The 23,094-nt window shown below is 34.5% G+C and overlaps 3 protein-coding genes across 4 annotated transcripts; all 3 read left to right on the top strand.

Moving 5' to 3' along the window:
* The first annotated feature begins 1 nt into the window (after position 1).
* Positions 2–5,974, top strand: LOC124446640 (arginine--tRNA ligase, cytoplasmic-like). The gene is given in 16 exon segments (XM_046997488.1): positions 2–135; positions 206–308; positions 453–587; positions 658–682; positions 685–842; positions 918–1,007; positions 1,121–1,362; positions 1,504–1,624; positions 2,053–2,182; positions 3,461–3,565; positions 3,735–3,913; positions 4,148–4,257; positions 4,790–4,895; positions 5,135–5,248; positions 5,335–5,393; positions 5,568–5,974. Coding segments are annotated over 15 exon segments (1,986 nt in total). The 5' UTR covers positions 2–135; positions 206–254; the 3' UTR covers positions 5,926–5,974.
* Positions 5,975–6,438: 464 nt separating this feature from the next.
* On the top strand, positions 6,439–14,166 carry LOC124446642 (ruvB-like 1). The gene is made up of 15 exons (XM_046997490.1): positions 6,439–6,668; positions 7,101–7,187; positions 7,534–7,666; positions 7,744–7,827; positions 7,905–7,972; positions 8,065–8,154; positions 8,236–8,280; positions 10,878–10,982; positions 11,161–11,224; positions 11,326–11,351; positions 11,985–12,050; positions 12,695–12,801; positions 13,129–13,320; positions 13,697–13,746; positions 13,817–14,166. Exons 1-15 carry the CDS (start codon positions 6,528–6,530, stop codon positions 13,924–13,926), a joined length of 1,368 nt encoding a protein of 455 aa, XP_046853446.1. The 5' UTR covers positions 6,439–6,527; the 3' UTR covers positions 13,927–14,166.
* A 475-nt stretch (positions 14,167–14,641) lies between these two features.
* On the top strand, positions 14,642–22,983 carry LOC124446638 (inverted formin-2-like). Of its 2 annotated transcripts, none has more exons than XM_046997484.1 (17): positions 14,642–15,185; positions 17,768–17,883; positions 17,956–18,115; positions 18,384–18,417; positions 18,524–18,662; positions 18,802–19,029; positions 19,099–19,692; positions 19,840–19,901; positions 19,981–20,083; positions 20,305–20,491; positions 20,652–20,722; positions 20,871–20,978; positions 21,151–21,221; positions 21,301–21,421; positions 21,651–21,815; positions 22,023–22,257; positions 22,574–22,983. In XM_046997484.1, exons 1-17 carry the CDS (start codon positions 14,777–14,779, stop codon positions 22,603–22,605), a joined length of 2,835 nt encoding a protein of 944 aa, XP_046853440.1. In that variant the 5' UTR covers positions 14,642–14,776; the 3' UTR covers positions 22,606–22,983. The 2 variants fall into 2 exon arrangements, with proteins under 2 accessions (XP_046853440.1, XP_046853441.1); XM_046997485.1 differs by lacking the exon at positions 14,642–15,185 and adding an exon at positions 16,907–16,988.
* The last annotated feature ends 111 nt before the right edge of the window (positions 22,984–23,094 follow it).

The raw sequence follows: 23,094 nt of genomic DNA, 5'->3' as shown, positions 1-23,094 counted from the left end.
CCGTAACCAATTCATTACATCTGTCTATCGGGGGGGGGGAGACAAAAACATGTCATTTATTTAGCGTTTTCTGGGAACAAAGTCAGTGCCATGGTCATTGCAGGTCACAAACAGTAAACTTTGAAGACATTTCATGTATGGTGAGGTTCATTCTAAAAAGTATTGTACTCGAGAGAAGATTGATTACTGTTTTCAATTCAAAAAGATTTGTAGTTTGGTCAGCTAATACCACACGTGGCATAAATAGATTTTCAATGTCTGGTGCAATGGATGAAACGGATATGTACAGGAAGAAAGTTAAATTGGCTGTATGTAAAAACATAATCATGAGTGAAGCTATAACTTGTACAAACATATGGCTACGTTTATGATGATAGAACAGACTAAATAGATTTTTCTCATAACATTTCATAAAGTTTCATGAATACTGTATTCATGGTTATGTATTATAGGAAGATGAAATTCTGACCTTGAAGAACAAAATTGAGGATTTGAAAGACAGCATCACAGAGAAACAAGATCATGAACTGGCAAAATTGAAAACTGAAAACTCTAAACTTAAATATCAAATCAATCATTTGGAAAAGGTAGCCAACATTGCATTGACATCACGTTTTTTAATGCATTGAACTAAATGAATAACTTTTGTCAATTCAGAGTATTTCTTATGAGAAACAACAGTCATACAAGTTTTCAAAAACATTCTTGGAGAGCTAGAAGACTTATTTTCTATTGCAATATCTTGTCTCTATCCTGGTATTGAAGCTCCCATTTCTGTAAATAAATCAACTTCGGAAAAGTTTGGTGATTATCAATGTAATAATGCAATGGCTATATCACAAGTAAATGATATTTGACTGTTTAGAATGATTTGGAAATATTATGTTTGTAATCTTCACTGTTATTTTTTAAATTAGATTTTAAAAGGGAAAGGAGAAACAGCCATCCCTAGGGATATTGCTAAAGCAATTGTCAACCATATTCCTAAGAATAATATTATTGATAAGGTAATACCTAGTTTTTTGTGGAGAATTGAGTTAAACATAATTTTCATGAACCCTATAAAAATATATGGTACACATATTAAAATTGCTTTGGTGATTTTAAATTTGATATTTAGGTTGACATTGCTGGCCCAGGTTTTATCAACATTCACATTAAAACTGACTATATTGAAAGTTTTGTAAATGATGTACTGAAAAATGGTGCTCAGGCACCAGGTGTTGGCAGAAAGAAAAGGGTGGTTGTTGACTTTTCATCTCCAAATATTGCAAAAGAAATGCACGTAGGACATTTACGATCAACAATTATCGGAGAAAGCATATGTCGACTTCTGGAATATGTTGGACATGATGTTTTGAGGTGAACATATAATTGTTCAGTGGCATAACTGCCAATTATCTATTAAATTTCGCTGTAACTTTAAACAGACTTGTGTGTTTGGCATGTTGTAAGTCAAAATGACTGCTTATAGTGCATTTATTTCTGATGTTGTTACAATAGACTTAATCATGTTGGTGATTGGGGCACACAATTTGGAATGCTCATTGCTCATCTGCAAGATATATTTCCAAACTATCTCATCGAATCTCCTCCAATTCAAGATTTGCAGGCATTCTACAAGGTATTGTTGTAAAGTTTTACTACAGTTTCATTATTTTTCAAGTAACATTTTAATGTTTATAAATGAGAAGTTTGAGTTCACCTTTGATCATCTAGTCTTGATAAAAGATGGATTGTTTCATATAAATGATGTTTCATATGTTTGTATCTTGATTCCATCCTGGTTCAAATTCACAAGTATCTAATTGCAAATAAAATGTTTTTGGTATTTTGCTCTGCTGCTGGTAAAAATATTATGAATTTTATTGCCAACTCACAATTCATTTTTGTCGTGTCGTGTCTAGTAACGTATTTCCGCCATTTTCTGATTCAAAAACCTTATAACAATTTGACCAAGGCCATAAAAGTTACGCTAAATTATTGTTTACATCATGTGCAATCTTATTTTTGATTGGTATTGCTCAGTGTTCGTACCGTTTACGTCTTAAGGCATCAAAAACAAGATTTGATGATGACGTAGAGTTTAAGAAGAGAGCCTACGAATGTGTTGTGCTGTTACAAAACGGTGATCCAAATGTTAGAAAAGCGTGGAATATGATTTGTGATGTGTCAAGATGCGGTTAGTCAATTTTGTAATCATTCAATTTTTTAATCATCAAACTGTATGCAGTCAAACCTGTCGTAAGTGGACACTCTTGGGATGACGACATCACGACCTGATGTCTTTTTACGGGAGGTTCCGCTTAAGAGAGGTTATGAGAGATAGTGTTAAAGCAAGGACTGCACAAAGTCTTGTCCGTTAACGGCCCAAAGTAGTATCCGTTTACAGGCCAAAGTTGTGTCCGTTTACAGCCCAAAGTAGTGTCCGTATACAGCCCAAAGTAGAGTCCGTTGATGGCCCAAAGTAGTATCCGTTTATAGCCCAAAGTAGTGTCCGTATACAGCCCAAAGTAGAGTCCGTTTACAGCCCAAAGTTGTGTCCGTTTATAGCCCAAAGTAGTGTCCGTATACAGCCCAAAGTAGAGTCCGTTGATGGCCCAAAGTAGTGCCCGTTTACGGCCCAAAGTAGTGTCCGTTTACGGCCCAAAGTAGAGTCCGTTGACGGCCTAAAGTAGTGTCCGTTTACAGCCCAAAGTAGAGTCCGTTTACGGCCCAAAGTAGTGTCCGTTTACGGCCCAAAGTAGTGTCGTTTACAGCACAAAGTAGAGTCCGTTGACGGCCCAAAGTAGTGTCCGTTTACAGCCCAAAGTAGAGTCCGTTTACGGCCCAAAGTAGTGTCCGTTTACGGCCCAAAGTAAAGTCTGTTGACGGCCCAAAGTAGTGTTCGTTGACGGCCCAAAGTAGTGTCCGTTTACGGCCCAAAGTAGTGTCCGTTTACGGCCCAAAGTAGTGTTCGTTTACGACCCAAAGTAGAGTACGTTGACGGCCCAAAGTAGTGTCCGTTTACGGCCCAAAGTAGAGTCCGTTGACGGCCCAAAGTAGTGTCCGTTTTCGGCCCAAAGTAGTGTCGTTTACAGCACAAAGTAGAGTCCGTTGACGGCCCAAAGTAGTGTCCGTTTACGGCCCAAAGTAGAGTCCGTTGACGGCCCAAAGTAGTGTCCGTTTACGGGAGGTTTTCTATTCCTAGTGGTGTCAGTAAGTAAAAGTTCTACTTTATTTGTATTTAGCTCAAAACAGGTTTATGTTGGCCGTATTTTATGTTGCTAAAATTAAACTTGAGATAACATGTAAGATAAATAAAGAGGGATCTGCTTCAATTTTCACTGATTTCAACTCGCAAGACTTCCATAAAGTGAAGTCCACATGATCCTTGAAACGATCATTGAAATTTTACCATCGATTTTAAAAAGGCAGGTTGTTATATTAGCCACATTAAACCACCATATATTTTTTTAAGAATTTGACAAAATCTACAAAAAACTTGGTGTTACGTTGATTGAAAGAGGAGAATCATTCTATCAAGATCTGATGGAAGATGTGGTTCAAAATTTAGAAAAACAAGGTACAATATAAGAATAAATCCTGCAAAAGGATATCTTTGTAGTGTTGTGAAATTGTCTGGACTTTAGTATTCTATGACAATGTCGATATTTTCGATATTTCTGCTTAAACAAAGGAACAAGAGGATCTCCTCAGATTTACTGATATCAACCGTCTTCTCGTTTGATCAGGATTAGTTCGTGTCGAAGAAGGGCGCAAACTTGTTTTTCCCTTTAATGTAAAAGTTCCTTTAACTATTGTCAAATCAGATGGTGGTTTTACTTACGATACTTCTGATCTCGCCGCTTTAAAACAAAGAATATTTGAAGAAAAAGGAGATTGGTTGATTTATGTTGTTGACGCTGGCCAGGTGAATCTTCGTGTATTCAATGATATTTGGGATTTTTCTTGTTGTCAGTCAATATTTTACGTAGCTTAAAACATTGCGATGTTTAACTGTTCCATGTTTTCTGCCATAAACCTTTTCAAGTTTGCGGTATTTTTAATCAAGTGGTTACAAAACTTCGTATGCAGTATATCTTTCTTTGTATTTTACGCGATTGTGTTTTTACTCATTGTAGTATTTTGATCTTTTTTCTTGCAGGGAGTTCATTTTCAGTCCGTTTTTTCAGTTGCCCGCCAAGCAGGCTGGTATGATCCCAAAAATACTCGGGTTGATCATGTCGGTTTCGGTGTTGTTCTCGGCGAGGATAAGTATGTCATTTTTTGTTGTTTTTTTACTTTGATTTCTACCATTACTTTTTGTGACTCAGTAACGACATAAATGATGATGTTAAAGTTACGTGACCCATTAACGGCATAATGGTTTCATAAAAGATTGAACATTGGACAAGTTTCTTCTTCAATATGAAGTCGCTTATTTGGCATATAGCTAGTTTGCTTCACGTTAAAACAAAACATGAAAGAAATGTTCCATGTTTTTCTTCGAGATGTTCCATGGTTTTTCTGGTGATTTTCGTTTTATTCTTTCTCGATCTACTCGTCCTTGACTTTGTACTTGTACTTGTTCTTGATCATTCCTGATCTTCTTCTTTGTTCTCGTTCTTTTCCTCGTTTTCGTTTTCGTTCTTGTTTTGTTGTGAAATATAAGACTGTTAATATAACAAAATAAAGAAAACTTGGGAAAAATATTTTTTGCAAGGTCACATAGATGCATTTTATTCAACGTTTTCTGTTATTGGAAAAACTCACCACCATTGTTTTTATTATACTTGCTTTTTTGCAGGAAAAAGTTCAAAACTCGTTCCGGAGACACAGTTCGTTTAGGTGATCTTCTTGATGAAGGCTTAAAGAGATCTTTGGATAAACTACTGGAGAAGGAAAGGGAAAAGGTATTTAAATTCATGAAATGAAAGATAGCCATACATAAGATCAGAATATTTCTTTTTTTCATAGTATGAAACTGTTGTAAAAAATATTTTCTCTGTTTAGTAATGAAGCAGCCATGTTGAGCGAGCTTAGTTAGCCATCAGGATCTTTCCAGAGCAATGAAAATGCATAACCAGAAGCACGCTTTAGAATAACAATGTTTTATCTGTATTGGAAACATTTCTCTGTTTTATACGTTTAGGTTCTCACAGAAAAGGAACTTTCTGCTGCCAAGACATCCGTTGCTTACGGTTGTATAAAATATGCTGATCTTTCGCATAATCGTACTAATGACTATATTTTCTCATTTGATAAGGTAAAATTTTTGATGGCATTGCTATGTTTTTCAGCTTTAAAAGCATCAGTGTGTGGTGTATTTGAGTCATTCGAAATTTCTTATAGATGTTAGATGATCGAGGAAATACTGCTGTGTATCTTCTGTATGCATTTACAAGAATAAGGTTTGTAATCTGATGATTATTCTAGAAATACATTGAAAATTCATTTTGTCATTGGTAAAAATATCTTGCCTTTCTTATAAACCAAATAGCTTGCCTTTCTTATAAACCAAACTTACTTGTTATGCATAAAATGAAAAAATAACCGTTCTTACCATTTCCCCAAATTATACATAGGTCGATTCAAAGAACTGCGAATGTTGAACATGATAAGCTTATTGAACATGCTTTGTCGACGTCAGTCCAACTTAATCATCAAAAAGAATTGAAATTGGCAAAATGCTTAGTACGTTTTCCCGAAGTTGTTCTTCGCTTGTTGGATGATTTGTATTTACACTTGCTTTGTGAATACTTGTACGAATTGGCGACTACCTTGACGGAGTTTTATGATGCCTGTTATTGTGTTGAAAAGGATAAAAAGACTGGGGAAATTGTTAAAGTGGATTATAACAGACTTTTGTTGCTAGAAGCCACAGCGCGTGTCATGGAGAAAGCTTTTTTTATCATTGGCATTGACCCTGTTTCTAAAATGTAGTAAACAAAATGTTATTTTGATACGCAATTACATTGATTGTGAATGGAAAGTTAGTACTGTACATGTGTGGAACATTGATTGAAAGCCTAAATTTTCGTTACTTTTACCATCACAATTTTAGACAGATTAATTTAAAATACTATCGAACTCGAAGGCCTTGTTTAGCCACCATTCCCTGTTTGTAAAACTTATAATACCAGAACATCATTTGTCGAAAATGACGACAACATGAAACCCAGATGCAAATGTTGGTCAAATATGCAAGCAAGTCACGGGTAGGATAGAGAATATTGTTAAAAAGTTTTGGCCGTCATTTTACCATTCGAGATACATTATAGTTTTTCGTGCTTCTTGGAATATAACAACAATTACAACATTAATATTAGGTTTTTATCGGCTGTTCACTTCGTAATGGTAAATACGGAGGATAAACTTCGGCAGTCGGAAGATTATCTTCGGAACAGTTTTCGAATGCGCCTCCTTTTGAAGGATGAAAATTAGCGTATTCTCGTTCACACGCTGAAAACTACATGACAACGGTTTTATATTCGCGAAAGATTCCTTATTATAAGTAGTTGTTTTTGTTAAAACGGCGTATCAAGATGATGATCGAAGAAGTAAAGAGTACTACAAAAACGCAAAGGATTGCCGCACATAGCCATGTAAAGGGACTTGGTTTAATCGAAGATGGTACTGCTCATCAAACAGCATCAGGCTTAGTTGGACAGGAAACTGCACGTGAGGCAAGTTTTCAATCTTTAACGGTCAAAAAACGAAACACATTTTACCAAGCATTAACTACCAGCCATGTTTAAACGTCAAATTTCAACACTAGTTGAGTTTGATACGAAGATTGTAAATATTATGTGTACGAACACTGATACACATGAATAGTTGGGCGCAGAGCATTATTCTTGGTCATTTTTGACTATTTACATAATTTCTAAACTTGTATACCTTATTTTCTCCGATAAAAATTTATGAATTATTTGTTTTCCACTAAATCTCACATGATTTCAGTGTAGAATTGCTGGGATTGGTTTAAAAGCACCAGACAATAAACTTTGTTTTATTTGTTTGGTTTGGTACAGTACACTCTCTCTGGAACCACTTGCTGTATAGAAACTTGGCTTTTGTATATGTGATGTATATGGTTTATTTCTTATTTTATAAAGGCTTGTGGTGTTGTTGTTGAGCTAATCAAATCTAAGAAAATGGCTGGTCGTGCTATTCTTTTGGCAGGCCCTCCTGGTACTGGAAAAGTAAGACAAAAATTTATAATTAATTGCTGTAAAATATAAAAATATACCTTTGTAATTTTGTATTTTTTTGCAGTGTAGTGATAATCCTCTCTTTCTCCCCCCCCCCTAACTGACACATTTTCATTACAAAAATTGCAAAATGAAAAAACACATTTAATGATTTATGCCAACCATTTATTGTTGAAATGGCAGCTCTTGCTATATGTATACAACTCTTCTCTTGAATTTTACACCCTAAACCTAAATTATTTTTCATTCAAAATATTGAAGTAATCCTCTCTGAACAACTTTATCTTATATATTCTCATTAAATAGTAATGTCAATATGTTTATCTATTTAACTTAGACTGCTCTTGCTTTGGCTATTGCACAAGAGTTAGGACCCAAAGTTCCATTTTGTCCTATGGTTGGCAGTGAAGTGTATTCAGCAGAAATAAAGAAGACAGAAGTTCTCATGGAAAATTTCCGTAGGGCTATAGGTTTGTAAAGCTGCACCTCTCACGTCACAATCATTCTATATGTTTGCATTTATTTTACTAAAATTTGCTGTTTATAGGTTTGCGTATAAAGGAAACAAAGGAGGTTTATGAGGGAGAGGTTACAGAGCTTACGCCATGTGAAACAGAAAATCCTCTTGGAGGTAATGAATGTTCAAACTGCGCGACAATATCTTTATGTTTGTGAGTTAAAGAGAATATTTATTCATATTTATTTCAGGATATGGTAAAACAGTAAGCCATGTTGTTATTGGATTAAAAACAGCAAAAGGGACGAAACAACTGAAGGTTTGAACAAACATTTTTCTTTAAACATTTTGTTAAATTTTCCAAATGTTTTGTTGATTACATTCCAACTTAAATGGAATGGATTTTCTTAGTTGGACCCATCTATATATGAAACACTTCAAAAGGAAAAAGTTGAAGTTGGTGATGTTATATATATTGAAGCCAATAGTGGAGCAGTTAAGGTACATAAAAGCATAAAAACATATTTAGTGCTTATTAATTACATTGTTGTTACATTGGTATTAATTTTCATTGCCTTCTAGAGACAAGGACGATCAGATACATTTGCTACAGAATTTGACTTAGAGGTAAGGAGAAATGAGCAATACCTTTTATGTTTCGTGTAGTTTTAATGTCAATCTGTTTTAATGAAGTTATGTCAATATTACCTGCAAAACAAAATGTTTTCAGCTACTGAAAGTGTAGATTAAAATTGAATTCACCTTTCCGACGGTGGACACACGTGTCAAAAATACGAGATCAAATTGCAAAATTCGGACATTCAAATGGTTAGGAAATGCTTTTGAGTTTTAGGGCATTTTGAATCTGATTCTAGTTATTCAGAACGATTATTTATAAAGGCAGAAGGCATAACAGTAAATATTAACCATTTTTGGTTAGAAAAACGATAACGATCAAAGGAAAGCTTGAAAACTGGCATGTTGTCGCGCTAATGACTTTTTTGTAAGGATTGTTACGGGCCTTTGCGGCGTGGCTTAAAAATATATAGGACGGATTCAAGCTGTATAAAGCGCAAAAAAACAAGCCTTACAAATGTTTGAACTGTTATTTTTATTACATGGTGGTTTTGCTGTCTTATAATCACCAATCACTATTATTATGATTGATGGATGAAATCTCCCTAAAACTGGCTTTTCAGATTAATTTACAAGTTATATACGTAAAAATACATTGTAAACTATAGATATAAATTTAAATGTATAAAATTAGGGTGACGCTAAATGATAACATACAAAACATTGTTTTATTATGAATATATGTTAATTGTATTCTAAGGCAGTCATGAATCTCATCTGGATTCTCATGATACGTCGAATCATAAATATCATAAAAATAACACTTAAAAAAATCTATGACTTGTAATATTCTTCGCTCGATACGGATCTGAATATTCTTTGGTAGGGTGGTTTCTACACAATACAACGAAATGCATACTACATGCATTTATGTAATAAATTGGACGGCTGTCTCTATGCGATCGAAACAAGTTTTGAATCCGAAAATTGTACTGTTTAATCGCAAAAATACTGAGAAGTGAAGTTACTTCCTAGATTGAATCATGAAAATATTGTAAAAAGAGATTTACTATCCAAAACGAATTAAAATTTTACGACACAAGGGATAAATTTATACGATACAAATGGCTTGGCTTATTAAATGTTATCTTTGTAAAAACTATTATTAAAAAAGTAGATAGCCCTTTTTTCCACGAAGCCCATGGGTGCTTTCGTTCACGATGAGAGAGTTACAACATTGTATAAGGAGGCTCTCGTTCATCACGAGAGAGTTATGAGAAAGTTACATTGTAAAAGGTAACAAGTAAAAAACGTATTAACATGTTTAGAGATGGTTTAGAAGAAAAATGCAGAAGTTTTTGAACCTTTGCAGTATACTTGGATGTTCTAGTTTATTTTATGAGAAGATAAAAAAGTAGATAAAAGATAAAATTCGAAAGCAAAAACGTAAGGCACTAGAACGCCGCATGTTAACGTTTCGGCCCCTCCACGCTATCCTACTTGGGAGATGCAATAGCAAGCTTCCGCCCATCAGACCCTGAGATCACCTGCGATAGGCTTTGCTCGGGGTACGCAGGGAGAGTGCGGTCGCGACCGAAGTCTGGGCCCCTAAGCCACTGCATACTATATCGCACCCAGCTTCCACTGCTAGTTGACATCTACTATATGAAGTTTTAGCTTTATATATATATACGTAAATTCAAAGGCTTACGAAAGTTATGGTATTAATAATGTCACTACTGCGCATGCCCAGATTATTTCTTTGATAATTTGCGACTAAGTGAGCTAATTGCCGCAAATGTAAAGCAAGTACATATAGTTAGTCGTTACCATGACTATGAACAATTATTTGAGTGGTCTGCGCATGCTCGTGCGCATGCGCAGATGATTTCTCTATTAAATTGTTACTAAGCATGCTATTTACTTCAAAATCGGTGCTAGTAAATGCAGTTGATCGTTGCCTTGAGCATGAACTTGCGCAGCTTGTCAAGTCCAATGCGTAGGTTCCAGCATACTGCGCATTTGCAGATGATATATCTGAATATTTGTGACTGAGCGACCTAATTACTCTATAATCGGTACCAGTACATACAATTGGTCGTTGCCATAACTATGAACTTGGAGAGTCAGTGGAGTTGATTACGCATGTTCAGATTAATTTGTGACAGAGCGAGCTTGGAAATTGGTGCTTGTTTATGTGCTTAGCAAATTTTCAATCATATATTTTTGGCATGCTCTTTGTGTTTTGACAAATGCATATCAAACTCATCAACACTTTGTTACGGCACTTGTAATATCCGCAACAATGTTAGAAATGTTTTTATTTTTCTCTACAACTTTGTATCTGCATATATATTGCATGTCATATCCAAGCTTTCCATTGATTTGACAGAAAATGGTTTTTATTCACTCTTACACCTTCAGCCTTTATAATTAATCGTATTGGATTTCTAAAATAAGATTTACAAATGCCTAAGAGCACCTTCTTTCTATTTTATTTCCACCATTCTACAAATACAATACTATGTCCGACCATTTGATTGTCCGAATTTTGTAGTTTGATTTTGTATTTTTGACATGTGTTTACCATCCGAAAGGTAAATTAGATTAAATGATTAATGTAAAATCAATTGCTTTTCATACTCCAGGCAGAGGAATATGTTCCCTTACCTAAAGGGGATGTTCATAAGAAGAAAGAGTTAGTTCAGGATGTAACTTTACATGATCTAGATGTAGCTAATGCTAGACCTCAGGTTTGTAAATTATGTAGCATATGTAGGCATTTATTTCATTTGTATTGATTATTTAGATAATGATTTACACTTTTGTTCTGACTAAATGTGAAAAACAGGGATTACATTTCTGTAATCTACTGTATTTATCATAATAATTCATATCAAAATTATGTTAGTTATTCAATTATTCTTTCAGGGAGGTTCAGATATAATGTCAATGATGGGACAACTCATGAAACCAAAGAAAACAGAAATAACAGGTACGTATGATGATACTATTTTTAAGGATAGATAATCCTGAATTTCATACTTTATTGAGTGTTTGTTAATGTATTTATTAAATATTTTCTTTTTCTTCAAGATAAACTTCGTAAAGAAATAAATAAGGTAAAAAGTCAATTTCATTCAAGAAATTCTAAACATCAAAATAGAGTTTTTACACAGTTCTTCTTTACTAAAGTTATATGATTTTATGTATTTGTTTTTTGGTTGTGAGAAAACCCTGAATCATCTTTTTAAGCACAAACTTTTACATTCTTCAATAATTAATGATCAGAAGTTTAAATTGATGTTCAATGCTTTTATAGTGTTGTTTTACTATTAAATCAGCTTCTGTAGGTTTAAACCTTGAGAAGTATTGTCCTTTAGACCTTCTATTGTTTGCGATACCATCTGTGATTATAATCTTATTATTTTCAATGTTTTTTCGTGTGAAGAAGAATAAACTCAAGAATTAAACGCATTCTATAGTGCTACTCAAAGGCTTAGGAAGATTGATAATTGGGGGGGGGTCATATTCATATATTCATGTCATAATCCTTTGAAAACAATGGATTTCAAAAGAACTTAACTCTGTATATCTTGAATATATGAATATTAGCCCCCCAATTATCGATCTTCTTACGCCATGGTGCTACTAACAGCAGAACGGATTTTACTCTGATTTTACTTGTTGTACAGAATTACTCAATAATTTTTTTAATTTTCATTGCATTTTCATTTTGTTTTCATCCTTTCTAGGTTGTGAATAAATATATTGACCAAGGTGTTGCAGAACTTGTTCCTGGAGTTCTTTTTGTCGACGAGGTTAAAACCCTTATTAAATATAATAATATTAATTAATTATTTTAAGTTGATTTTGTAAGAATATTGTTTCGTTTCAGGACGCAATACCAAATTAATTAATTTAAAGTGTCCCAATCAGCAAAAATTTTTATTTGCAATATTGAAAATCGATGTAATGTCTAACGTATTGGTGAAAAAATTTTTCAATTTGGTCAAATCGTCTTGTTGTTTTGGTGGTTTAATGTTGCCTTTCAACCGTCCTTGTCCGTCGTTGCATGAAGTCTGGGTCTAGCCAAATTCTGACGTCATCCAAAGTATGGAACGATTTGATTGACTTTTTCACTTATATGTTAGAAATTACACCTAGACTAATAAAAAATTTTCCTGAAAGGGGCACTTTGATCTCAGTGAGTAGCTTAGTGCAAATTAATGCAACTCCATTGATCCTATTTAACTAATTTTACCGCGTTTATAGCCTTAATAGCTATATTGACTAAGATTTGTTAATCTTTTCTTAAAAACAAGAGCACATTTGACCCAGCTGTATTATTAACATAATAAATGTTTACTTAATGAACAATAAACGATGACGTTCTGTCTCGTTGCAAGAAGGCTGATAAAGTATAAAATATTTTTGTTTGTGCCAATATTTATACCATATCTAGGTTCATATGTTGGACATCGAGTGTTTTACATATCTTCATCGAGCTCTTGAGTCAACACTTGCACCGATTGTTATATTTGCTACAAATCGTGGATCTTGTACCGTTAGGTATGAATGAAGCTTTTTTATGACGTAATTGTTATATGTATTGCTTAGGGTAGAGTAGAGATGTGCGGTTCCAGAAAGTTCTGTTTAGTTTTAGAGGGAGTTTTTTGAAAGAAAATTCCTGTTGATTTGTTCAAAATGTAGCTAGATGTTTTTGGTGTATGATTTTTGCAGTTGCACAACAATCAAAAGACCTCAATTGTGAACTGTGTAAATTAAAAATTATATTATATTGCCAAACTAAGGGTATTACAAATCAGTATTGTGTCGGCAAACCGAACATTGTTGGTTTAGTATATTCACTCTAAGTAATGTTTTTATCTTTTATAGAGGTACAGAAATAGTTTCACCTCACGGCATTCCACTAGATCTTCTTGATCGCGTCATGATCATACGTACAATGCCTTATGCTCACGAGGAAACTGTTGAAATTCTTCGAATACGAGCGCAAATTGAAGGAATTCAAATTGATGACGAATCCATTCAAATCCTTGGCGAAACTGGGACGAAAACAACTCTCAGGTACAATATAATGTGATGACAGAAACTTCTGTGATACCTCTTCAGGTGAAACAACCTTACGTACTTGCTAAAATTTTTACATATGTTTAATCATTTACTCGAAAGAATCCTGTGAAGTATGTAGACTATATACATCTATATGTGTTTCACCCTACTGAATAGTACGGAGCTCTTGCGAAAAGTAGATTTTTTAGCAACCATGTCATGAGCAAGTGTACTCAGGTGTTTGAAATAGAGTGCGATTATATTACTGGAACTTAAGAAATCTTCCAGTTTTCATAGTGAAGAATTTGGAGAAAAATTTATTCACTTTCTCGTAGAAATCATAGTCTTGTCGTTGAGTGATTTCTTTTAATAAATTTTGTGCGTTTTATAGATATGCCGTTCAACTACTCACACCAGCGCACTTTTTGGCGAAAATTAACGGTATGCCACGAATACTGGAGACCTAACCTTGTCCCAAATGCAATTAATACTTTGTACGGATATTTTTTAGGAAGAGAAAGTATCAACAAGAGCGACATTGATGAAATCAACGAGCTTTTCTTCGATGCCAAATCATCGGCAAAACTGTTGGCTGAACAAGGAGATAAATACATGAAGTGAACAGTTTTTAATGACAATGGCCCTCTACAATGCCTTCTTTCATTCGCTGAGACAGTCAAGTTCTTTCACCATGAAGTATGGAAAACTTTCAAAACATTATAGTTCTGAGATTGTCGTGTATCAAACCAGGTGACTTATGTCATTACTGATATCTCGTGTCAACACGAGCCCATACAGAATAGCGTCAAGAACCAATTACATATGTTTTCGTCTGGTAAAATACATTCAATTTTGAACATATTTTTAAATGCTCAAAAGTTTAAGTTATCAACTTTTTTGATTTGTTGTCATTTCTTTTTCTTATCACGAAGCATTTGGATCTGTCTAATATTTATCAAACTGTCTCGAGTTTGAAATGATCAGCCCTTTAGATGCTGCATTTTATTGATTAACGACAGAGTTTAGAGATGGATGTTACCACTTGGCGGTGGAAACAACGTACATTCAACAGGTAATATATAAGATAAGATAAAGAATGTTAGTCAAATTTCAATCTTTTTGATCAGATCATTTTTTACTGACATTTAATGCGACCGCTGGATACCAAGCACTTTAGAAAAGTCGAATATTTTTTCCTGAGTTTATAAATTTTACTATGTATAAACAAAACAACCATCAACTTTTTCCATTTCAACTATTGTTGGATTTGCATTATACGTAAATTGTGGCTTCCTGCTGTGTCAAACACGCACGCTATGACACAAAAGACACGTATTAAGGGAATCGTTGCATTTATTCAAAATACATCTCTCAATCGCTCGATCGAGTACTATTAACAGCATCGTTTCTACTTGACAGCTTTCTTTATTATGCAAGAACTGTTTAAGCAACTCTAGGAGCTACTATCAAGATGACCAGTCAATTACAGGCGACGAGTTATAAATATAAGCATAAATGGTTAAAATTGATCCAAGTTTATCAGTCAATAATCGATAAATTAGAAGACAAACATGATGACCTTTATCCAGATGAATGTATTGATCTTCTACAGTTTGGTTCAAGAATCGAGATATTTTCTGCTGTCAGGCATAAAATTGCTGCCTGTAGTAGAAAATGGATGAAAGAGTTTATACGACAAGGCGGTTTAGGTTATCTCCTTGATGCATTGGAGGATCTTACTGATAAACGACGTAGTTATAACTTAAGTGAAACATGTGAAATACTACAATGTGCCTCGTGTGTAAAAACTGTCGTGAATTCAAAACATGGCTTGGAAGCACTGGTTGAGAGAAAGGAATCTGTTCAAAAATTGGCTAGAGGTTTGCGTGCTTTATATAAAGCTTTTTATTTGATTTATTGTCATGTAAATTGTTCAGTTTCCTTTCTCATTCACTTACAGCTTCAATATTTTATACTTTGTGATGTGTTCTTACTGTTTAACGCTCTAAAAAATTCTAAACTACCTGCATGAAAATACCATATCGTTGAATTTTAACAATTAATATCTGTCCTCACTTAAACTTCCTGCATGGCAGGTGCGTGAGATGAAGACGTGTTTCACCCCGGTTCGTTTTTAAATATCTTGGGTGTTTATATTAAGCTCGTATTGAGAGCTTGTCCTCTTCTGTCTCAGTCTACACCTTAAATGTATAACCGAGTCTAATTCGGTGCTGCTGAAGAGCAAAATCAAATTGTTATGAAATGAACCTTGGTTTATGCACGAACTCTTGGGTGAATCGCTCCGCTTGAGTGTTGTGTACAGTTTATAACGGTATCACTATTGGGTCAAATTCAGTCGTAATGCCGTTTTTGTTTGTCGTGATTAATTGATCATGACCTAGTGCTGTTACATCGTAATAACAGTTACCTACTGTAGATCATGACCTAGTGCTGTTACATCGTAATAACAGTTACTTACAGTTGATCATGACCTAGTGCTGTTACATCGTAATAACAGTTACCTACAGTTGATCATGACCTAGTGCTGTTACATCGTAATAACAGTTACCTACAGTTGATCATGACCTAGTGCTGTTACATCGTAATAACAGTTACTTACAGTTGATCATGACCTAGTGCTGTTACATCGTAATAACAGTTACCTACAGTTGATCATGACCTAGTGCTGTTACATCGTAATAACAGTTACCTACAGTTGATCATGACCTAGTGCTGTTACATCGTAATAACAGTTACCTACTGTTGATCATGACCTAGTGCTGTTACATCGTAATAACAGTTACCTACTGTTGATCATGACCTAGTGCTGTTACATCGTAATAACAGTTACCTACTGTTGATCATGACCTAGTGCTGTTACATCGTAATAACAGTTACCTACTGTTGATCATGACCTAGTGCTGTTACATCGTAATAACAGTTACCTACAGTTGATCATGACCTAGTGCTGTTACATCGTAATAACAGTTACCTACAGTTGATCATGACCTAGTGCTGTTACATCGTAATAACAGTTACCTACAGTTGATCATGACCTAGTGCTGTTGCTTCGTCATAAAGAAATCTGCAGTTTATCTTGGCTTGGTTTAATTACAGCTTCAGCATAGTGCATAATGGATATCGTCCCGATGAAAATAGCAGTCAGCAGTCGACCGTTGCCTCCACTTTTGTGCTTGTGATTTTGTTTGAGATTACTCAAGCTATTCACAGTGGTCATTAACACTCCCCAAGAGACTAGCTTTGACAACTGCCAATGCATATGTAATAAGTTTGTCTATTTTGCGTTTAACATTATGCGATATACATCGTGCAATGAGCGACAGTCGTAAGATTTTGATGAAACTATATTTTATGATGAAACTTGCGTAAATAACAATAGTTATATAAAGTAAAGAAAAAAGGATTCGAACTGGCTCCATCTACCAAAGGTTCCCGCCGTGGCTCAGGCCAGAATTCCGAAGCTTGGAAGCTGAACTTTCTCAAGCTTCGTGGTTTGGGCGCTCTTTTGTCCACAATAGAAACTCTTGATTATGAGAAAGTTAGATCGATTCTTGACAGCCATGAAAGTGTTGATTGCATTTCCAGTTTTACTTCAATGATTAATTCATTTGGACTGGACAACTTATACAGCGAAGAAGGGATTCTCTCTGGTCTGGTCAAAGGTTAAATTTCTCGCTGATCGTTAGTTAGTAGTTTTCGTCGTTTGCAAAGACGTACATGTTTATTCTTCCTAGGGCTGGATAATTTACAACATAATCTTATAAAATATGCCCTTGTTGATCTCGGAGTTTTTCTTCAAAATGTTGCGTTTTACATGTTCTAAGCGACATATTCACAATGTGCATTCGTGGTATTCTTCTAAATAAACTAAAAGTGATGAATTAAATATGTTGTCACTAAGCGAGGTGAACTTTTATCAATTAAACGAAAATGTTTGTGGACAATTTCAATTCATTTCATTTCATTCGTCTTAAGATAAAATACTAAATCGATTTGCGTCAATTTTGCCAACTTACGTCATCGTGAAAAAGCTCAAAGAATCAGTTCGTCATGCTAAGTTGAAATAGGCCGTCATAAATAATTTGTCGTCATGCTGTCTTCAAATATTTCCTTTGAATGAAGATGTGATAAATCTCACAGTATCTTATTCCTTTGCATTCGAAAGGAGACATCTTTTTAATTATTGTTCATCTTCCAACTACTTTGTTGTGACGTCGAAGCTAAAAGCGAAAACGTATTTTTTGCACCATCAGATCAGATGCTCGTTGTATCAAGCTTTAGATAATTATTACAATGCCTTTTATGTGAAGTGGCATTGTATAGTTTCGATAAAACACAAGATTTCCATTAGTATTAACTACTAGAGCGTTATGCAATTTGCCTTTATGCCATAGGTTTCCCTTGAGTTCTGCTCTGATATTCTGTATTTTTTTTGTTTTAGCTCTTGATACGAACAATGTGATGTTGAAAAAGCAAGTGTTCGAACTTCTTTCTGCTTTATGTGTTTATTCGGAGTTAGGATACAAAATGGCAATCGATGCTTTAACTCACTATAAGGTAAAGTTAAAGAAATGAACACCTGTTTGTACCTCGTATGCCTCTTGTGAATTGATTCTACTTTAATTTCAGTCTACTAAAGGCCAACGGTATCGTTTCAGTATTATCATTAACGAACTGAAGAACGCCGAAAGCAATACTTACAAAACCACGTGTCTTGCATTTATAAATTCTATCATCATTGGTAGTGAAGAATTTGACGAAAGAGTTCGCATAAGAAATGAATTTGTTGGTAAGTGTAGTTAAATGTAATGAAATATAATGAAATATGGTGTATATCAAGCAAAGAGGTCTTACCTTGACAAACACATCAAACCCCTCTTTGTTTAAGTTATAATTGAACCCAGAAATAAAATTCTAAATGGTGTAGATTTGAAAATTTCCTGAAATACTAGGAATGACGGTTCAATTTTCAAATTACAGTGTATATGGCTAACACTGATTTGAAGATTTCTAAAATCTATTGGCCAACGTCTTTTCATACGATTCCGTTTCTTTAGGTTTGCAACTTCTGGATATCTTAAACGAAATACGGTATTTTTCTTTTATTATAAAGCTATTTCTCAGCTATACACAAGTATTGTTGATTGATAGAAAGTAATGATGTATATCGTCCAACATTTTTTCTTTGTTGATTCAGTCATACAGATGACAATGAATTACAAATACAGTTGGATGTTTTTGAAGATGAGCGCTTGAAAGATGAAGATGATTTTTCAACGCCTGAAGGAATTGATGTCAACAATCATTCGGATGTATTTCATAGCTTGCTGAAGCAGGTATATTACCAGTACTAAACAGATGATGCAAAAGAGATAGAGTAAACAAAGCTACAAGTTTGACAAGCAATATCATATTGCCAAGACATACTATTGTAAATTTGAGCGTTATTATAGATTTTGATTTTTTTTTCTCTAGATAAGTAATAAACCATATGCCACGAATTTTTTGCACATTTTGCAAAGTCTTCTGGCCATCACAGAAGAGGACAGTTTGGTGGATGTTGTTTGGGAAACAATTGAAAAGTTTGTGAAGCGTTGCTCAAACATGAAACGTCGAGAGCAAAGTGGTTTTTTGCTCAGTTCTGAGTTAGACCTACTAAAATCCATGATTTCAAGGTTATCACAGGAAGAAAAAAGTGGCAAGGTAACGATTTCAATTTCTCGACTTGCGAATTTCAATTCATACTTGCCTCATTACTATCCCTTTCCCCAGGCAGCTGCTCCTCCAGTCCCTTCACCTCCGCCTCCTCCTCCTTGTCCCGGATCTACAACACCTCCACCTCTTCCATTATCAAGTTCAACCATTCCACCTCCTCCACCATTACCAGGATCAGCAGCTGGTCCACCACCTCCTCCACCATTACCAGGATCAGCTGCTGGTCCACCACCTCCTCCACCATTACCAGGATCAGCTGCTGGTCCACCACCACCTCCACCATTACCTGGATCAGCTTGTCCTCCACCACCTCCACCACTACCAGGCTTTAACCGAGTTGGTACAACTGGAACTCCAGTTCCACCTCCCTTTTTGTCTGGGTCAATAAGCACTCCAAAATGTCAGAGCCCAGGAACACCCATAACACCATATACGTCTATATTTCCGTCCGTCAAAGCAAAGAGCAAAATGAGAAAATTCCAGTGGGTGAAAATTCCTCCAAACATTGTATCGAAAAACCAAAACTGCGTTTGGATGAAGGTTTGGAACTGTCCTCCTTTACAAGCAGATTTTGAACAGGAGGAAGAGCTCTTCAAGCAAAAACAAATTGCAAATAAAAAGAAATCAGAACAGAAAAAGGAAAAAACTGAGGTTTGTTTTCTAGAAACTTCATTATTTCTAAGTTTTGACCTATCAACACAATTCCAAATTCTACATGCTTTCCTTATCTCGTATGTATTTTTCTCACAAAATGTTAAAAATGTTTTCCCCAAAATCAACTTCTATGTGTTTCAATAGATCACATTCTTGGACGCAAAACAAAGCTTGAATATTAATATTTTCTTGAAACATTTTAAAATGTAAGTAAAATTTCATTATTATTTATCATTATAATTTTTGTTTAGTCATTGATTCTGTGCAATCTCGTACTTTCTTTAGGCCTGTTGATACAATAGTGCTTGCTATCAAAGAATCAAATGTTGAAAAGTTTGATATTGAGGATTTAAAAAGCCTGCTAAAATTTGTTCCTGACAAGACCATAGTGAGTGAAGTGATTAACAAACTGAGGGGCCAGTCGTTCAAAAGGCAGTCGTTCAAAAGCTTGTTTTAACCAAGGGTCAATAACACTAACCGGACTTTGAGCAACACAAATCAACGTAGGATTAAAATTTAACCTTGGGTTCGAGTTATTATTATCTCCGGTAGAAGGTGTGTCCCTTGAACCATTTTGCATTTCATCCTTCTAAACGTGTTTTTTAACAGGTGCAAATGTTGAAGGATTTCAACGACGATAAACAAAAGTTAGGAGCAGCTGAACGATTTTTACATGGTTATATATCGGTTCCACACTACGAAACTCGTGTAACATGCATGTTGATAAAATCTGAGTTTCGTGAAGCCATGCAAATAATTAAACCTGGTCTCAGTTCATTGTTGCAGGCAACTGAAGGTACGTAAGTTCTTTGTTGCATTATAATTTATATTTTACTTATGGTGATGTTTTTTGCCGAACACAACTTTTTTTGTGGTTGCATGATAATGATGATAAGTATAATAAATATATAGTATACACTCAAAGGACAAATAACGTAATGTATTTTCTTATTTAGATATTTTGAAGTCCGATGTTCTTCCTGAAGTTTTACAAGTTATATTGACATTAGGAAATTTTCTGAATGGGGTAAGAAGTTCGCTCGAAGCACAAGTTTTGTTTTTGTTAACTGTGTATCATAATCATGTTGATGTGATTTTTACCTATTTTAGCCTATTGACAATATAGCTACATTTATGTTATCAATTTTGTATTTTTCAAATACATTTTTACATAGGACAGCCATGCAGGAAATGCGATTGCTTTCAAAATCAGCTCTTTGCTAAAACTTTCTGATACCAAAGCTAATAAACCTCGTATGAATTTTATGCACTTTTTGGTTGAGGTAAGTCAGTATAAACAATAAAGTTTATGGATATGATATTGTATATATTTGTACTGGAAAGCGTCCGTTCACAACTGCAAATGTGTCTCATTTGCTGACTGTCGCTATTGTCTTTGCTGACTGTCTTTGCTTTTGTCTTCATTGTACAATTCCCGAGAAATTTTTTCTTTAGGTAGCCGAAGCCAAACGTGCTAAAGTATTATCATTTCCTAAAGCAATGACTCATCTTGATATGGCATCAAAGTATCTTTGTGCTTGCTTTCATTTTGCTTTTAAATTTTCAAATAAATTTGCATGTAATATTTGTATTTTTATTTTTTAGAGTTTCCATCGAGTCTTTATCTAGTGACGTTCGAGAATGGAATGAAAAAATTAATCGCGTCCGTAAGAATGTGAACAAAGCGGATGATGACCTCAAAAATCAAATGAAAAGCTTTTTGAAGGTAGCGATATTTTTGACACTTTTTTTCACGAGAATATAAGTGGTTTATTGTAGAAGATATACCAGACAGACGAGACAGTAATAAGTATAATTATATATGATAGACATATCGTGTTAATTGTAGTCAAAACATATAGAAGGCGTGGTGAATCGTGTTGGTTGTAATTTGAACATATGGAAGGCAGTGATACGAAAAACTACGCATGGTGGACATTTGTTCTTTGTTTTAGGATTGTTCTCAAGAAATCGATGAGCTTCAGGAAAAAATAAAAACGGTTCATAAAGTTACAAAAGAACTGACTTTGTATCTTTGTGAAGATGAAAGCAAGATTAAACTCGACGACATTTTACAGATTTTCAAAACGTTTTGCCTTAATTTGAATCAAGCTGCCGAGGTAAAAAAAAAAGCATATTGGAGACTCAAGCACATTTTGAATAGATTTTTGCACCTTCGCTAACTTGCAATTAATGAATATTTGTTAAACTTGTGTTTCGTCAAACTATTTCAGACGATTCTTCATTTAAGTGAATATAGCTGAAGCAACAAACTATGACAATTTAAAAAAACATTAATTTGACAATTTTTATGTGATGTTATTTAGGATAATGAAAAACGACGTATACTCGAAGCGAAAAAAGCCAAAGCGGAGAAAGTGAAAAAGAATGATAAGAAAAGAAAAGATGGCGTTAGGACTACTTTAACATTCAAAGAAGACGAGTGTATTGTTGACAAGCTTCTTTCTGAAATCCGAGAGGGATTTCCTTTGAAGAAACGAATGAAAACGAGTGGCGAAGAACGCAGCACGAAAGGAAAGAAGAATGAAGACGTTAATGAAGGTATTTTATTGCTGAATAAAATAATCCATGCGCTACAAATCTGTTAAAGTCGATGAATGTTTCTCATAGGCGTACGGGAGCTATCATTTCTTGGAGACAGTAAATATTTTCCCCAACTCGCAAAGAAAGTTTGTCCAGAGTTTCAAACTTTCTCGTTTGGCAGGTGCCCCCCCCCGTCCCGTACGCCTATAATGTTTCTGTACATATTGTCACCATCACAAAATTATCTCTTCAACTATATTTTTTTTTCATTATGAATTTATAAATATTGAACAAAAATTTTTTTCTCGAATTCCATTATTGTTTATTTGAACAGATAATGCATCTGGATCAAACGTCATCAAGTGATGAGAAGATCATTAATTAGTTGCAGTAGCTAAGTTTAAAATTTATTTATTTGAACCAAAAATGAGCGAGGAATCTTGCTGAGGTAGTTGCTTTGAAACAGACTTGTTTTGCAAAAAACTAAATCTTGTTCTGCTAAGGACTTTTCTAGTGAAAATTGCTTGCAATGAAAATTTTGTATAAATTGATTTTTTTGTATTGGATTACAAACTGTGAATAGTAATGATAATGTGGAACTGAAACAAAGAATAAATAAATTCTTTATATTAAACTTCATCCTGAATAAGTAGGAGCTTTGGTACTGTTTTTGTCTAGTAAAATTCACTAGCTTTAGTAAGATGTAAAATAATTTTATGACCAATAAAAACAGGTGTGACGGGATTTTCTGTTTAGTCTTCAATAACGTGTGTTAAGATTTTCGTTGAGTCTAATTTATCTGTGATGCAGTAAGTCTAAATGCAGGATTTTAAGACGTGCTATTCTGTTTGGCCA

This window comes from Xenia sp. Carnegie-2017, unplaced genomic scaffold (assembly GCF_021976095.1).
Source record: "Xenia sp. Carnegie-2017 unplaced genomic scaffold, XeniaSp_v1 HiC_scaffold_22, whole genome shotgun sequence".
Taxonomy (NCBI): Eukaryota; Metazoa; Cnidaria; class Anthozoa; order Malacalcyonacea; family Xeniidae; genus Xenia; species Xenia sp. Carnegie-2017.
The sequence above is the reverse complement of the archived record's forward strand: the minus strand, read 5'-3'. Positions and strand labels throughout refer to the sequence as shown.

Bases quoted from the DNA above. Each gene is read 5' to 3' on its own strand.
- LOC124446642 (XM_046997490.1), top strand. From the start codon at position 6,528: ATGATGATCGAAGAAGTAAAGAGTACTACAAAAACGCAAAGGATTGCC. The intron at 8,281-10,877 runs GTAAGGAGAAAT...TTCATACTCCAG, and splicing joins CTACAGAATTTGACTTAGAG to GCAGAGGAATATGTTCCCTT. The intron at 11,352-11,984 runs GTAAAAAGTCAA...CATCCTTTCTAG, and splicing joins TTCGTAAAGAAATAAATAAG to GTTGTGAATAAATATATTGA.
- LOC124446638 (XM_046997484.1), top strand. From the start codon at position 14,777: ATGACCAGTCAATTACAGGCGACGAGTTATAAATATAAGCATAAATGG. The intron at 19,693-19,839 runs GTTTGTTTTCTA...GTGTTTCAATAG, and splicing joins AGAAAAAGGAAAAAACTGAG to ATCACATTCTTGGACGCAAA. The intron at 22,258-22,573 runs GTATTTTATTGC...TTATTTGAACAG, and splicing joins GAATGAAGACGTTAATGAAG to ATAATGCATCTGGATCAAAC.